At 39.7% G+C, this 17,750-nt stretch overlaps 1 protein-coding gene across 1 annotated transcript in view; it reads left to right on the plus strand.

Moving 5' to 3' along the window:
• PEPD (peptidase D) overlaps nt 1–17,750 on the plus strand; it is a 212,202-nt gene that overhangs the window by 62,789 nt on the left and 131,663 nt on the right. Inside the window, exons 8-9 of the mRNA XM_054048939.1 lie at nt 4,046–4,121; nt 6,362–6,408. Of these exons, the coding sequence (XP_053904914.1) occupies nt 4,046–4,121; nt 6,362–6,408 (123 nt within the window). The remainder of the gene's footprint in view (nt 1–4,045; nt 4,122–6,361; nt 6,409–17,750) is intronic.

Below are 17,750 nucleotides of genomic sequence, written 5' to 3' on the forward strand. Positions count from 1 at the left end.
ATTTTTGCTCAGTACATGACTGCTAGGTTCCTCGAGCGCCTCTACATGCAAGGGGCCCCGTCCTTCTGTGGGACCTGAATCTTGTGCTGTCACAGCTTACGGGACCCTCCCTTTGAGCCTCTGGCTTCCTGTTCTCTCCTTCTCCTTTCCTGTAAGGTCACATTCTTGGTTTCAGTAACATCTCTGAGTCTCTGAGATTAGGGTGCTTACCTCGGAACGGTCTTTTACAAAGACAAGGTCTAGCTGTGACCACACCCGGCTTTCTTGCCTAAGGTGATCTCACAGTTTCATACAGGCCAGGACATTTACTTACCTGTATTTTTTCCAAAGCCGCATAATTGAAGGAGGAGCATAGGTTGCATTTCCTAGACGTCAGGAGGGTGCTAACCTTCTACATTGAAAGAACCAAGCCATTCTGCAAGTCAACGCAATTGTTTCTCATGGTGACCAACAGGATAGAAGGTCATCCAGTGTCTGCTAAAAGAATTTCTTCTTGGATCACTACCTGTATTCGCTGCTGCTACAATCAGGCAAAGGTGCCCCCTCCAGCATTTGTAACGGCTCAGTCAACCAGAGCGTAAGCCCAAGAGCCTATCCAGGACATCTATAGGGCAACCACCTGATCGTCCGTCCACACATTCATGTCCCATTACACACTTACCCAGCAGGCCTACTTCAGTAGATCAGTGCTGCAAGCCGCAAAACCTTGAATTCTGAGCTCACTAATGAGGATACTGCTTGTGAGTCACCTAGAATGAGCAAGCACTAAAAGAAGAAAAAATGGTTACCTACCTTTTCGTAATTGTTGTTCTTCGAGATGTGTTCTCATGTCCATTCCATTATCTGCCCTCCTCCCCCTTCTGTCGGAGTTGCCGGCAAGGAGGAACTGAGAGGGCGTAGGACCAGCAGTGCCTAATATACCAGCACATGACTGCAGCACTCAAGGGGCACCACAGCCCACCCCATGGATACCACTAAGGCAAAAATCTCCAATAACTATGCACGGAGCACACACACCTAGAATGGAATGAACATGAGCAACACATCTTGAAGAACAACTGTATATTCTGCAGTTGCATTAGCTTGAGCCAGTAAACAATTTTTTCCCATTCAAATATTAATGAAAGTATGCATATTTGGCCACAAGCTATTTTAATAGGATGCTTAAGTCCATATTAGTACACAAATACAGTATTTTCTTCTCCTTACTAGGGAGAATTATCTTAAAGCATAAATATTCATTATTGAAAATAGTAGGACTTTCACCATTTGGCTTTGTCTTGCAATGTGAAACTCACTGCTCTTTACAGAAATCCAGAGAAACTGGACTTCATGCAGGGAAATGATGAGGGGCTTGGAGGAAGAGAAAGGGATATCCTGCATCCAAAGCCCACAAAGCAGGCTGAAGCCCCTCCATGGTTGCTACCCTAATCTGCTGGCTGGAATATAGTCAGCTGTCTTTCTGCACTCTGTACCTGGAGATTTTGACCCATGTAATCATAAATTCAATAGCCCAACAACCCCATCCAAGGAAGTCTTCTCGGGTCTGACACAGATCACCACTACCACCACCATCACTGTGGCTTGGAGTGCAGAGGTTTCTGGGCAGTTGCACTGCCTGCAGCCTCCCCTCATGGCAAGAACTTGTGTAGCAACACTTCACTTGTATAGTGCAGAGGGCCTTGTGATGGCCCTTCAAGTGAACGGATATTTCCTATAGAGTTGCAGTGTTTAAATACCTAGAAACAAGGGTGGTAAATGCTACAGAAATACTTATAAATAAAACTAACACTAAATAGGATCTCCTTTATGCAAAAGACAACATAAAAGTTATTGTGTAAAGCAGAACAAAGTTTTAGATAAATGTCTTGACAATAAAGCTTTGTGATCTATTGAGGTAGAGTGGGTTTTAGTCCATACCGTTTGCATATGCAGTTGAGCAGTTAGTAATTTGTCAGGAGCTGATCTCAGTAGGGATTAGACATTAAACTATGAAATAAACTATTTGTGAGGCACCTAAAGATTACATATACTGTATATTGAAAGCAATAAAAAGGCAGATCAAACAGGTCTTAAATTGTCCTACTAGCACCTTTGGTTTTCCAAAGAACACTATCAGAAATCTATAAACTGGTACTGCCTCAATCTAACAAGAATATAGTTAAGCTGCTATTCCATGTGTCTTCTCCAAAATAGAGCAATTTATCTCCTTACCTGTGGCTGGAATGGGAGAATCTTATACCATTTTGAATTCTTCTCTGGTTTTTCATCCATTCTAAAACACGATTTTTGAATGGTTTATTCCAGTGGTAAAATTCTCATTGTGCTTAATAATTATTTTGTGTTATTTCCTAAGTTGTCAAGAAAAATCTAACCTATTTCCCCTTTTCCATGTTTCTGTTAATAACAGAATTTCAGTCTGTATCAGCAGTTTTATGGAAAGTGCCTTGATTGTCACCAGTAAATATTATTTTTGAATGAAATGCACTATGTCCCGCCATCTCAAATAATTCTTCACTTGCAGTCAAGTCTATGGAGAACTTCTCCTGTCACACACACATTGTTGGATGAATAAACAATTTCTGAATTTCATTAAAGCAAACCATGGGAACACAAATATTTAGGCTTGGCAGAATTATTATTATTTTTTAAATAATTTTGACAGATAAGACTATAATCTTTAAACGTTTTTATCGACTTAAATTTTCACAGTTTTGGATAATTATTGGGGGGCAGGCAAGTATTTAATGACAGCAGACATTAAGATTTAAAAAGTTAAAGCTTTATAACTCTTAAAACAGATATTGTCAACATATAAAATACACAAATTAAATATTCTTAAATCAATAAATCATACCTATTTTGAAATATATTTTTGTTAGTTTGTGTGTATATGATAAAGCTGACATTTACAGACATTTATTGATTAAAAATCTAACCCTTCCAAGCCTACAAATGTAGATCCTGTTATTCCAAAATAGCATAAACATAGCAAGGTTAAAATAAAAAAGGTAAATGTGGATGACAATTTCAGTACATGGCTGAATTATGATAATTTACAATCAAGGCACATGCTTAAGTTAAATTTGAAAACAAAATTTAAACATCTCCACAAAACTCAATAGATGTAGTTCTAATATGGGCAGTGCTCTCTGCTTTGACAGTATAAAAAAGACACTTTAAGGTTGCTTTTGAGATGGACATATGAATGGTGTGAAAACATGAAATCCTTAATGTGTAAAAAAAGAACGCAATTTTAATGGAAAGATACGTAATTATCTGCACAGTGTAGATCATATCAAAGTTACTTTTTCTTGAAACATGCAATTAAAAAGCACCATAGACTTAATTAAAAGTATATTTTTAACTAATCTCAAGGATTTTGAGTATTGAGACTCATAAGTGTATACACATACATTATTCTATACCTGAGTATTGTTTGGAAACAAGAATTCTGAATGAGTAGAGTGGCCTTAATTACTCTTTCCTTTTGTTACTCTTTTATATCCTGTTTGTTTTTTCTTTGATGCACTGAAAATAAAAAGGAGTTTGGGTTGTGCTGCATACAAGCACTTGGAGCCATGGGAAATTCCATAATGTAAAACCGTTTTGTATTGTTTTTAAAAATAAATCCGGTGTAGAAATGTTCTGTTTGAAATAGTGTTTGACCCATGACTAAGCGAAAAGCAATGCATTTTTTTAGTTAATGTACACTATATCAGATTTAGAAAACGTTGATTGGGCAAAATTTATGCTCAATATTATTAAAATAATGCAAGTATGTTAAAATGCATGTGACTGCCTTTGCAAGCTTGCTGTGTTAATGGCAAATTAATGCCAACAAAACATTTTCATCTAAAAATGTTCCTTATGTCCTGTTACTTATTATATCTTTTCACTTTAGAAGCATATTTGGTCTAATTCTACTGTAGGTTTACATATTATTTCCCTTGATTATTTTTTGTTTTATTCTGTTAAGTTAGTCTGCTGATTTGCATGAAAAATGACTAACCTACCCTCATTCCTTGTATTCTTTTCTTTGAAGTCGTGTGATTAAGACAGACATGGAGTTGGAAGTTCTGCGCTACACCAATAAAATATCCAGTGAAGCTCATAAAGAGGTAATGGATCCTTTACTGTTAATAATTTTTGCTCTTAGTGTAACTGTAGTATTCAGAAAATGTTCCCAGCAACCTGAATTGCTTAGTAATGAAATAATGGAAGAGCGGGATAGAAAGAGAAGGATAATAGCCCTCCTGTTATAGCCTTATAATACACCTTACATTGTCCTTGAGCTCACTGGCTTACTTGTGATGTGGAGGAAATTAAGTTTTTTGGGACAAGAGGCTGGAGTGTCAGTGGAAGGTGACTGTTTGCAATCTATGTAGTCACTATGTTCAGGTAGCCTCCCATGCATTTGTGGAGGAGGCCAGCAGGTTTCTGACCTGTTCCATTGTGGGATCTGTGCACAGTCTGCATAGTCCAGATTGTTTGTAGCCTGGGACAGTCAGCAGTTGCTGTCTGTGAGAGTTTTTCATTGCCTTTGGTTGATCAGCTCAGCAGAGGACAGGCCCCTCACTGTTGAGACTGTCAGATCAGGATAGGGCAAATGTTCACTCATGCCCAGTTGAATGTCAAGAGGAATTTTAACTCAGACCCACTGTTTTCGTTGAGGTCTTTGGGAGTGAGTCTGTCTCAGTTGCTAACTTCAGACAGCACTGGGCCAGCAATAAGACTTTCAATCAAAGGTCATAAATTGTTGACATTTTTATACTATTCTAGCATGTGAATTTCTTCCCTGAGGAGAGAAGTCAATGAAGGATTCCAGTGGAGCCTGCCATTCCATGGTTGCCTGGTCTTAATTCCCTTCTGGGTTCTTCATTTAATTCACTTGCAGCCAGGAGTTTTAGCATAATGTTCCCCCTCTTAGAGCCTAATGTATTAAGTTCACACAAAATATACAGTTCTTTTGGCCCTTACAGGCTGAAATCCTTCTTTCCTCCCCCTTTCCCATTTCTCTTACTTCAAGGTTTCAAACTCCTCCCCTGTCTGCTGTCCGGTTCCCTCTGATTATCCCCACTTTGGCCTCAGAACCTCTCCTGAAGAGACTTTCCCATAGGTCTTTTCTAGCCCCAATCCCTGGGCCCAAATGTCTTTTGCCCTTGGGACAGGGTCTCCAGGGTGCACCTTCCTGAAGCTGTTCTTGACCCCTGGGAGGTTTCCCTAGACCAGGGGTTCTCAACTTTTTTTTTTTTTTTTTTACTGAGTGGGACCCCCCCCAACAGTCTATAAAAACTCCACAGCCCATGTGTGCTGCCAGAACTAGTTTTCTGCATATAAAAGCCAGGGCTGGTGTTAGGGGGTAGCAAGCAGGGCAATTGCCTGGGGCTCCAGACCACAGGGGACCCCGCAAATCTAAGTTGCTCAGGCTTCGGCTTCAGACCCAAGTGGCAGGGCTCAGGGCCCTGAGCTTCAGCCCTGCACAGCGGGGCTTTGGCTTTCCATCCTGGGTCCCAGTGAGTCTAATGCTGGCCCTGCATTAGACTCACTGGTGGGATCCTCTGAACTGCTCATGGCCCCCTAGGGAGCTCCGGACCCCTGGTTGAAATCCACTGCCCTAGACCACTAATGTGCTGGCTGACCACAGGAGAGCCTCCTTTCAGGTTTCTCCTCACTCTACGATCCCTCTCTGAGCTAAGAGCACTTATTTTTAATTCTCAGCAGGTGATCACTTGATTCAAGCACCTGATTATCATCCTCCTTTTAACAAGTCTGTCTTCTCTGAGATTTTTATCTCTAGCAGCTGCCTAAAACCTTCATAATAAAGGCAACTCTCAATGAAAGAAAACTGCTAAAAATAAAATATCTCAGTGAACATCTTGGTTTCAGATGATGAAATCCAGATGTGGAATCTCTTTTGTGGGGAGAAAAACCACATGCCAACTTCAGTAACTTTCTTCAGTGACTATAGTATTGTAATTAAAAAATTTTTAAAGCTGTTCCATATTTCACTTCCCTCCGTGTTTTACAAAAGTGAACCCCTTTTGTACCAAATCCAATAGAGCTTTCAGAATTAAGTTTTGACTTTGGTAGTATTTTGATTATCCATGTCATTTTATTCAGGTACACTTAAAACTACTGAGCTTATTTTATTGCATGAAATTGCAACTATTCGTAACTATTAAAATAATAGAGTTTGATTTCTAACCTGATTTTTCATATATTTTAATATAGATTTATAGGTAAATGATGTATATAATATATTTTTAAAATATAGGTTCCCTGAAAATCAGTCATTAAGTAATATTATCTTAATATACCTTCTTACTAAGAATGTCCCATGTTAATATGTATCCCATAGGTAATGAAGGCAATAAAAGTGGGTATGAAAGAATACGAGATGGAGAGGTAAGAGTGCCTCTTTCTGCATTTATGATAAAAATAGAAAAAAGTATTTAACAGTAAAAGCAACAGTTGAGGAAAAGCAATAACATTGACTGAAGGGAGATTGAGAGCTCATTGCTGTTTCAAGATTGTGTTTGAAGCATTATTTTTATTATTTACAAGAGGCATTTCATCAGTTTCAGCCATGTCATTGATGGTGGTTGATTATCTTTGGATATGACTTAGTGCAGGATAATTCTGTTCTTAGACTTTCTGTAATTTACAGAAACTTTACAAAATAACCAGTATTATTGCTTGAATGCATCCAATAAAAGTTTTAGGGGTAAACATTGCCATTATGCCTATTATGCTTACAGGGCTACACGTGCGTATTTGAGGAGCTCATAAAATGTTCCGAGGTGCTCAGTTACATTTCAGCTACAATTAGAGGCAGCATTGCTTACCCTGTGAGCTTCACTATGCTTGACCTGTGATGGAAGGATGAGGGGCTCACCCTCTTAGGCTCACATTAGCTAGTGGGTATTATCACGTTTCTTGAGACAAATCATTTGGAGTACTATGCATGTACCTATGTATTCAGTAATAACATGTACTATGTGAGACATTATTTCTGTCTTTTGACCTTGCCTGAAACCAGAATGAAACTTGTCATATAGTATACTAGGATTAATGCAACAAATGAAATCTGAAGCTAGACGGCAACAGTGTTTACCAAACCACTGAAAGAAAAGGTAAATTTGAAATGGGAGCGTTGTAGGATGTTACCAGGTTTAGAGTACTGGACAGCCATTTAAATAAGGGTTTGACTTCTGTTAATTGAATAGACTAGTGGCATGTCTAGATATGAAGGTGATAAATTTTCAACTTCTTTATCAAAATTTCATCCATTAGCTCATCAGCAATGTAACCGTCCTCAAAATTGCTTTATAAAAATGTCCATAGTAGCAATCATATTTAATATTTACACAGCGTTTTCCATCTTCAAAGTACTCACCAATTGTGAGATATTTCTCAGACATCTGTCTTTCTTGACAGTTGTCTGCAGATTCCAGAAAGACTTGTATTTTGCTATATTACAGAGGTAAATTGCTGGTCAAAATAAGGCAGATCAAGGGATCCTGATATTTGATATCTTTAAGAATTAGGGCATAAGGCCTCTAATTCTACTGAAGAGTAAACAATATAGGCAAGCAAACCACAGTTATTTCTAAATAATAAAATATTTTAATAAAACATACCTGCTCTATTGAATATGCTTTAAACTGTTTTGCTGAGTACAATTACATATCCTGCAAAAGCTAATGGGGAACAGCTCATAATATGTGTGCGTGCACACTTTGTTCACCCACTCCCAACTGTAAACATCTACAGTAAAATTCTGGCTTCACTGAAATCAGTGGGAGTTCTATCAATGCCTTCAGTGGTGCCAGGATTTCACCCCTAGCACCTTTGAACATTATGATCCTGGTAATCCAGTCTTAAAACTACATGAGGGATTCAAATACACGCTCTATATTTCAGGGCAGAGCATCTCATTTCTCAGTTTTCTCTGTAGCTAGCTTCTCCCATACATTTCCATTTTCAACAGATTACTTGCTGCTGATGATAAAAAGGGATGTAGGCAACTGCCTATTAAACCCTTTTAAAATTGCCTTCTGTTCTTCCATTTTGATACATTAGACTTTTTGAAAGAGGTTGATGTCATTCTATGATGAAAGAGGTCTCAGTGGGCTACCTGTATGATGTCGGCCTTTGTTATCACACTGGATGTTTCTACAACTACAGTTAGAACTTGAGCTTCCACTATTATGCAGAATATCTTGCATGCTTCAGCTTTCATCATCTGATCACTGTTCCAGAAAGAAGAAAGTGAATAATTTAAAAAATTTCTGAACCCTTTTGGGTAAGAGGCATGTCAATAAAGTATAAGGGAATACAATTTTAGAAAGAGGCCAGGAGATTACTCGGACTGCATGCAAATACACCAGTTAATGTGGTCTAATATATGAAATGTCAAAGAATTTAAAAAATATGTATAGAAAGATATCCAGAACATACATAGTAGCCTTTTAAGCTGTTGATTCTGTTCAGCAACCAGCAGCTTGCACCCTGCAACTTAATCTACGAGAAATATATACCTTAGATAGTAGCAAAGAGTCATTGCCAAGTAAGTTATCATTTAAGCAGATCAAACTTTCCTTAAGAGAATAAAGAAGTTTAAGTCCGTGTGAAGAAGTTATTTTTCACTCTCCCACACCCTCATCCCAGGAATTTAGTTGTCACTCTGCTGGCTTTCTGAACTATTTTTGCCAAATTCCACCTTTGTGTACACGCGCACAAATCCAATCAGTGGCTGTGGGTTTTGTGCGAAGATGTTTGAAAACAGACATTGACCCTTACATATACGTGTCTTGGAAAACAGGTTTATAAAACACTTTTTTCATATTGCTTTACTGTATGTGTACCTGTGTGAGCACATATGATCTACACCTGCCTTCTGGCAGGAGGAGTGGGGTAGCCATGCCAGCTCTTTTCCCTCCTTTCAGGTCCTGAAGGGTTGTCTTTCCCTTGCTATTTTGATCAAATATCCCTCCCACTGAGATGTAGGGGATAGCAGAAAGTTTTATTATAGTCTAGAAAACTTTTTATATAATAAGCAATATAAAGAAAGTATATTTCCATTTCTATGATTTTTGGATCATTCTCTGAGAATTAATTGGAAGGAAGTACAGTAAATTGTGGCAAACTCTCTAGATAATCATCTTTTATTACTAGGGTTGAAAGCTAACTTCAGAAATATGCTGAAAATATTCTGTATGATTAAGGCTTAGTGAATGATGTTAAACCAGAAACACATTAGCACAGAGGTATATCAAAAGATCAGCATATTTAACTTCAGGCACAGTCAACCCCCCCTTTTTTTAACTTGATGTTCTTTAACTTTAATAACTGATCAGTTAACTTTAGAGAGACAGTCATGCCAGTTATCTACAAATAGTAATTCAAAGCATGAACATAAAACTGTTTCTGTAGATCATGCTTTGGATTTGCTCTGGCAGTGTTAATTAATATTGGTGATTATCTGGTATTTTAATTGAAATAGTTCTTTATGATCAAGGTGTAGTACAGCCAATACATTGTTAAACTACAACAAAAGGTTACCAGAAATCTGTTTAGAATGGGAGAAAACGTAATGAAGTAATAAAAGCCCAGTAGTTCAGTCAAGCTGTTCTACATAAATGTATCTATAAAACTATTTCGGCTGAAAGTGCTGATTAGGAACCTATGATTATCTATTTTATCACCTTTTGAAATTATGCCAGTATCTGACCTTTCCTGTGCATCCATCCATGTTCACTAGTCTCCAGGTTACTGCTTTTCATCTGTTGTTTTTGTTAGTTTAATATTTAAAAAGTCAAATTATGACTACAGTGGTTTGAGCATTGGCCTGCTAAACCCAGGGTTGTGAGTTCAATCCTTGAGGGGGCCACTTAGGGATCTGGGGCAAAATCAGTATTTGGTCCTGCTAGTGAAGGCAGGGGGCTGGACTCAATGACCTTTCAGGGTCCCTTCCAGCTCTATGAGATAGGTATATATTATAATTTCTATTGCTTATTGGAAGAGGACGACTATTTGATATCTTTATTTTTACTTTATATTCTGTCAGTTTGATCATAAAGCAGTACAAAAACGCGTTGCAGTAACAGAGGAAGAGTGTAGAGAGGAACCAGTCTACTTTATCATAAGCGCAGTTCTATTTGCTGTTTTGTGTATTGATTTTTTTCCCCCTTTCCCTGTCTGAATGTTGTCCATTGTGCTTGTAAGCTCCTCAGAGCAAGGTTCTATATCTGTAAAGTCCCTAGCAAATGAGTTCATACACATTTCTGTGCACATTAAAGTATAGTGTACTTAATGTTGCTCCTGATAACGGGACAGAGTTAAAGACATAAACTGAAGGTCGGACTTGGATAGTTGGATGTTGGTATATGTAGCCACCTCTGAGTCCTTTGTAGTTGTGGAGACCAGGAGGATTGCAAAGCTGTTGTGCAGACAGCTTTAGGCTAGATTGTACCCTAGAGTCCTGGCCCTGTACTCAGGGCCTGCTCTAGGATTTTTGCCGCCCAAAGCAAAAACAATTTTGGCTGCCACCCCACACCCCGTTCTTTAATTACCCCCACCCCTGGCACTGCCTCAACTCCGCCCCTTCCCCAAATCCCCAGCCCTGCCTCCTCCCCCCCAGGCTCTCAAGCCTAGGAGGGAGGGAGGGAGGGGGAGCAGCGGTGCGCAAAATGGCCGCTCGGGATCTCCCCCCTCCCTCCCAGGTTTGAGAGCCTGGGAGGGAGAGGGAGACCCCGAGCCGCCGCGGCGCGCGAAAGAGCTGATTCGTGTGCTGCTGCTCCCCCTCCCTCCTAGGCTTGAGAGCCTGGGAGGGAGGGCGAGTAGTGGCGCGCGAATCAGCTGTTTCGCGCGCCGTGGCAGCAACAGCGGAGGTGAGCTAGGGCGGCTGGGGCACATTTTTAGGGGCAGCATTCTGGCGCTGGCCATGCCGCCCCTAAAAATGTGCCGCCCCAAGCACCAGCTTGTTTTGCTGGTGCCTAGAGCCGGCCCTACCTGTACTGAAGATTGTGTGGGCACAGTTCCCAATGAAATATTGGGAGACAAATTGTGAGGAATGAAAGAAACTTGATTGATCCTACCATTTTGATCTACCACTGTTAATTCAAATTATACCCTTAGTGGCACAAGAGCTGAGTACTGTCATATGCTACTGTAATAAAAATAATAAGGAATAAGCTTAAAAGTAAAGATAATTAAAACCCACTGTCTCATGGCAGTGACATTAAGAATAAAATACTGAGAAGACTACTAAAAAAAAAATTTTCTTTCCTGTCTTGCAGTATTTACAGTATATTTCTACTCCCTACTTACCTTCACAGCTTGATAAACGGATTTGAGTTCTTTATTCTATATCCTTTTCAGTGTTGTCCCTGATTTCTAAGTCAAGAGTTTAGACTATGAGATGAGTTGCTGTCATATCTGTCAATGTTAAATTTCCACTATCTGTGAAGGTCTGCAAGCACTTTCACGGATTACAGCTCTCATCTTTTATTTATCTCTCTCTTCTGCTTCGTTGGAACAAACTGAAAAGGGAAAATAGCAAGACCCATTTTAGTTTCCTCTGGGTATTTTCCTTTTGCCAAACAGTTATTCTGGATTTTCTACTTTCTATCTTTTAGTTACTTTTGTTCTTTGAATGTTCTGGGAAAATCATATTGCTCACTACAGCAATTGATCTCTAAAATTTTTATATTTAATTTTTCATGCTAAGCCCAATTTACAAATTTTGAATTTCATTTCGGTACAGTCTTGTAATTCCTCAACACGTTTTATATACATGATTAGTAAATAAAAATGACATTACATTTACTTACAGCAGACATAGAAACACCCCTCCCCCCAACTTCTACAAGATTGAGGAACGGTGAATTCAGCTGACAATAGCTTCTGATACAGGAACAGATGTTATATTGTTCCATGACTGCCAATGGTACTATGTATCTTACAGGTAGGAGTTGTTAGTACTGTGGAAGTGGCATGGAGGCATTTTGCTCCTGAAAACTGTAGGTCTCTTGTTGTGTAATTTTTAAAGATTGTGCATGTACCCTTCCCCCCCCCCCTTTTTTTTTTCTCCTATGAGAAGTATAAAGAAATCCCAAAAAATGTGTATGGAGGGGAGTAAATTTTATTCTTTAAATTTTTTCTTGTTTTATCTTTTCTGTTCCATAATGATACAGAATTCTGTCATATACCAGTTACCATGTGTGATGGTTTAGTACATGTCTGCATGCGTCTGGACCAATCTGCAAACTCCATTTTGTTTTGTGAATGCCATTTTAATTATAAGACTATACTGTGCATACATTTATGCCTTTTACCCTTCAGCTTGTGCTGAAACCTCGAGTGAGGTATCAGGAAAAATTCTTGCACCTACTGGAGGACTAACAATACAAATCAATGCCCTGTTCAAATGTCGGTACCAGATGATACCCAGAAGATCCAGCTCTGCCAGATGGGCTTGTAACCAAGCCAGAGCATCACCTGATGAGGGGTTTGAAGCAACTGAGGGAACTGCAACTTTATTTAAAACAAAACAAAAAAACTTGCTTCAGGAAGAAGGGGAGGGAGCAAAGCAGGCCCAGAAGCAGACAAGTCTGTGTAGTAATAAAAGGAGAGGAGGAATCCTGGACCTTCTAAAAAAGACACTAACCAAATCCCAAAGGGCTCTTTGGGTGATGAGGAAACTGAGGAAGGGATTTGTGTGAAGGATTCGTTTTCCATAGGTCATATCTATTTTGTGCTGTCTAAGAGTAAAGTGTGTGTGTGTGTGTGTGTGTGTGTGTGTGTGTGTGTGTGTGCGCGCTTAGAAATTACTTTGTAGAATCTCTGGTGCTTGCTTTCACTGCCTTAGTCCCAAAGAGACAAACGGTAAAGCAGAGGATACACAGCTTCAGTTGAATTCTGGGAGCATGTATTAGCTATTGGAAAGGTTTATAAGAGCAAGCACTAGTTTCAGGACCTAGGCAATTGGACTTCAAGTTCTTCACAGCTTCACAGAGGTGTCAGATACAGGATCTGCATCTAGAGTGTGCATAGAGGCCTAGAGCTAGAGAGAGATGGAGTAACCTTCCACCACCGGAGCTCTTCTAGAGTTTTAACACCATGGATTTAATTTTTCACTATGTTGGATTAGATTATAAACTCTTTGGGGCAGGGGACATCTTTTGTTCTTGTTTGTACAGCACCTAGCACAATGGAGTCTTTGTCCATGACTGGGTTCCTATGTATAACTGCAATACAAAAATTTATAACAAATTGAACTTAATGCTGAGTTCTATGCAAGGTTTTTTTTTTTTTTTTGTAGAAGGTTTTGATATAGACATTGTTGGTTTGATGCTGGGAACTGAGGCCAGTGGGAGTGCGGGGGCACCATTCGGGGAGGGGCAAAGGCAGCATGCAGAGCCACCTGCCACGTCTCTGCCTAGGAGCAGCAGGGACAGGTCGTTGCTTGCAGGGAGCAGCCCAAGATGAGCGACCCCCGGATCTGGCACCCCGAAACCCCTTCCGCGCCCCAACCTTTTGCCAGCCCCGCACTACCCGGACTATAAACTGCCATTTAATGAAGATCAGAAATGCCAGTTTATAGAGCTTTTCGGTTGGTGAAGTGCTGGATAAAACACCTTTTACTGTAGTTAAAAAGGTTTTCCTAATATCTAATGTGCCCGATCCAAGTTTAACGTTGTCATTGTACTGTCTGACACTCTTCTATTTTGGCACTTTTTGGCACTTACAATATTTCATTATTATTATTCTGTTGCTTACCCTTCTAGAGACCAAAGGGTACAGAGCCTTGATTTTTATCTAGATTTTCAGTCTGATTGAAAATGACCACAAATATAAACCTGTAGCTCTTTCTTTGAATACATATAAACTCAAACATGTCTACAGTAGTAGAAGAAGCAGCAGCTTTTTTTTCACATTAGTGATGTCTTCAATTTTTATTGAATCTAGCATCAGGATGACATATTGAGCTAATTAGCATTACTAATGACAAGCTAAGATTGCAGATATGTGAAATGAAACTCATTGTAAAAGACAGCAGGCTGAGCTAATTATTCATTTGCTGTGGATTTTCTTCATGCCTGCTCAGACAAGTCAAAAGTAAAGATGCTACCATATGTGAGGCTTTATTGGCATTATGAATTTAAGTTTTAAAATGTACTTTAATTGCTGTGCAACTGGAGAGATCAACATTTTGTATTTGTTCCTCTTCTTTCTGTGACCAGAACTGGTACATAATTGTGCTCGGTCAATGGAAGTCCTGACAACTTCAGAGTGGAATGTGTAGAATATTAAGATTGTCCATTAATAACAACTTGTCACTCGGTGACCTTCTTAATATCAAAAACATTCTAGAAAAGCTCAAAGAAAATAAGGTTCTGCTCCCCACTGCCACCATGCCCCCCTGCACACAATACATTTTGTTACTCTGAGATGGGTCGGGGGGGGGGAAACAGATGAAATGTGATGTTCTATGGCAGTGGTCTCCAACCTTTTTCGTCTGGCGGGCGCCAGATGACAAGCCACGGAGGACCTTGGTGGTGGACAAGCATCCGCCGAAATGCCGCCGACAAGTGGCAATGTCAATAGGCGTCGCCGCCGAAATGCCGCCAAGAAGCAGCGTCATCCAGAGGCGTCGCCGCCGAAAATCGGCGGCATTCTGGCAGCAACGCCTCTGGATGATGCTGCTTCTCGGCGGCATTTCGGCAGATGCTCATCTGCCGGCCAGTACACGGGTGCACTTAGATGCACCGGAGGGCGCCATGGCGTCCACTGGCACCATGTTGGGGATCCCTGTTCTATGGAATCAAAGCCATTATGCTGCAATAGTGTTTCTCAATTAATCACAGCACTGATGATGTCTGTAAGACATGTACAGGAAATCTTATTTCTTCAGCCCCTCTCCCCAGCATAATTTTGACTATTTTTACTACAGTGAGAGTTAAATTGTTCCTTCACATATTGTGAGCACCTACTAAGTGTTATGGTCTTTATTACCCAAAGCGGAATAGTTTCATATCTCCTATATGAAAGAATACTAAACTCTTTCTTAAGAATAGTTAAAGTATTCAAAAATAGCATCAAGAGGTAAATTAAACTCTCATTTGGAAGTCTAAACTACTAGTACTAACTCAGAATTACAGTAAGGGCTCTCTTATAGTGTATTGTGTACAACACTCAGAACCTCTTAAACTTGAAACTGAAAATAAAGATTGTGAACCATAGTTGTTTCTCTGTATAGCCAGTGGTGATTATGTTGTCATTTTGGGTCACCGAACAGCACTCGTGTGTATTATGTGTTATGAGGGTGGCTGTGTATTTGCTAGGAAGCATAACTAAAGATGAAAGTTTAAGTAATTAATTATTTCTTAGAGGCAAATCCGCCCTCCCATGGTTTGAAACTTGCATAGGAAAAATGAAAATACATCTGGAATATCAAATTTGGCTAAATTAAAAACCATTTGTTTTTACCCTATTTGTTCTTCTGAATAATGAAATTTCCCTATGGTTCTTTGGAACATCTGTTAGATAATTACACTGCAGAAGTGGTACTTTAGCTCAGCTTCTAGAGCTAGGGCAAACGTGATTATGCTGCAAGCTTAAGTCCATGTTTTATAGAAAATCTCATTCGAGGCTCTGTTGCAGTCAAGTGCATAAAACTGTGACCCATGGATTGGTCCCTGTGGGAGCAATTATTCTTTACAGTGAGCTTTTTTTCAGCACTGAATATTATAAATGTCAGGAAAAAGTTTAACCCCAGTAACTCTAAAAGAATGTTTCCATATCTGCTGGTAAGAAGATCAGTGTTTAGTCTTTGCATCTACAGGATATTTCTGATTAAGCTTTTTTTTAAATCTGTCTTTTATCAACAACTCAAAAGTAAATTTTTTTAACTAAATTCTGTATCTTGTTTTGAAAACAAAATAGAGGGCTGGATCTGGCAGAGAATACATCATACACATCTGGGAAACCCAAGTTGGAAGCGCTCACTCATTCGGTGCATTGTGTATTGAGAAATAAATTTCCTTGCCTTCCAGTGACAGATGGGGAGAAAGTGGAGTGAGCACAGTGTTGCCTAGGAACACACGTTAGCATTTGATACCCAGTAGGAATCAGTGAACTGTTTTGGATTTAAAAAAAAAAAAAGGAAGAAAAACATTAACATCTACAACTATTAGTCTAGAAGGGAGGGAAGAGGGTGGAGTGGGGATTCCATTGGCCTGATACCTGCCTCATATAGGCCTAAATCCTTTTTAGGAAGAGATTGCATTTATCTAGATTTTTAGGATGAATCTATCATAAGAATGCCCAAACTGGGGCAGACCAATCTAGCCAAGTATCATGTCTTCCAACAGTGACTGGTGCCAGACATTTCAGAGGTAATGAGGAGAACAGTGATCCATCTCCTGTCATCCAGTCTCAGATTCCGGCAGCCAAAGATTTAGGGACACTCAGAGCATGGGGTTGTGTCCCTGACTATGTTGGTTAATAACCATTGTTGGACCTATTCTCCATCAATTTATCGGATTCTTTTTTAAGCCTCATTATGCTTCTGGACTTCACAACATGCCCTTGCAATGAGTTCCACAGGTTGACTGTGTGTGGTGTGTGAAGTACTTTCTTATGTTTGTTTTAAACCTTCTACCTATTAAATTCATTGGTGACCTCTGCGTCTTGTATTATGTGAAGGGATAATAACACGTCCTTATTCACTTTCCCCACACCATTTGTGGATTTTATAGGCCTCTGGCATATTTTCCCCCACCCTTATTTGTCTCTTTTCTAAACTGAACAGTCCCAATCTTTTTAATCTATCCTCATATGGAAGCTGTTCAGTACCCCTAATCAATTTTGTTGCCCTTCTCTGAGCTTTTTCCAATGCCCCCCCCCCCTCTCTCTAATATATATATTTTTTTTGAGATGGGCTAACCAGAACTGCACAGAGTATTCAAGGTGTGATTGTACCATGGATCGATATAGTGGCTGCCACACTGTCTGGAGTGGCTCTTGACTGTGAGTGCCTACCTCAGGGCTGATTGACAGAAAACAGGGCAGACACCCCAAACTGATGCTATGTTCTATAATTAATTAGATTTCACTAAGCCATTGACAAATGTGAACTCCTAGATCCCTATACCAGTCTTACCATGGAGTCACAGACAGTCCCTTTAGACTCTCCAGACTATCTTGCCATCCAGACAAACTGATAAATGTAAACAAAGTAATGTTTGTGATAAAACATTACTTAAACCAAAAATCACATCACATCAGGTTGCTCCCAGTCCCAAGGGACCAGTCACTTATCCCAGATCATCTGGTACTTTACATCAGTGTTCCTCAAACATTTTGTGCTGGAGATCCCATTTGAACTTAAAAAAAAAAATTATGAGCCCCCTATGTTCCGCCCCCTCAGGGCAGGAGGCTTCATCCCCCTGCCGGGAGCTCTGGGGCTTTCTGCCCTGGCAACCCCATCAAATCAGAGTTGTCCCACTTTGGGGGTCATGACCCACAGTTTGAGAACCGCTGTTCTCGACCTTCACCAAAGACATCTCTGATAGCTAATAAACCTATAGTTAGTTTACTATAGAATTGGCTAAGAAAAGGAAATGAGAGTTATTGAGAGGTTAAAGCAGGTAAAATATATGCCCAGGTGAGTCACAATTTGTAATTTCAAATGGTGGCAGTGATGTAATAAACTGCCAGTTTCCCAAAAGTCTTTTCAGGGT

Source organism: Malaclemys terrapin, chromosome 14 (assembly GCF_027887155.1).
Source record: "Malaclemys terrapin pileata isolate rMalTer1 chromosome 14, rMalTer1.hap1, whole genome shotgun sequence".
Taxonomy (NCBI): Eukaryota; Metazoa; Chordata; order Testudines; family Emydidae; genus Malaclemys; species Malaclemys terrapin.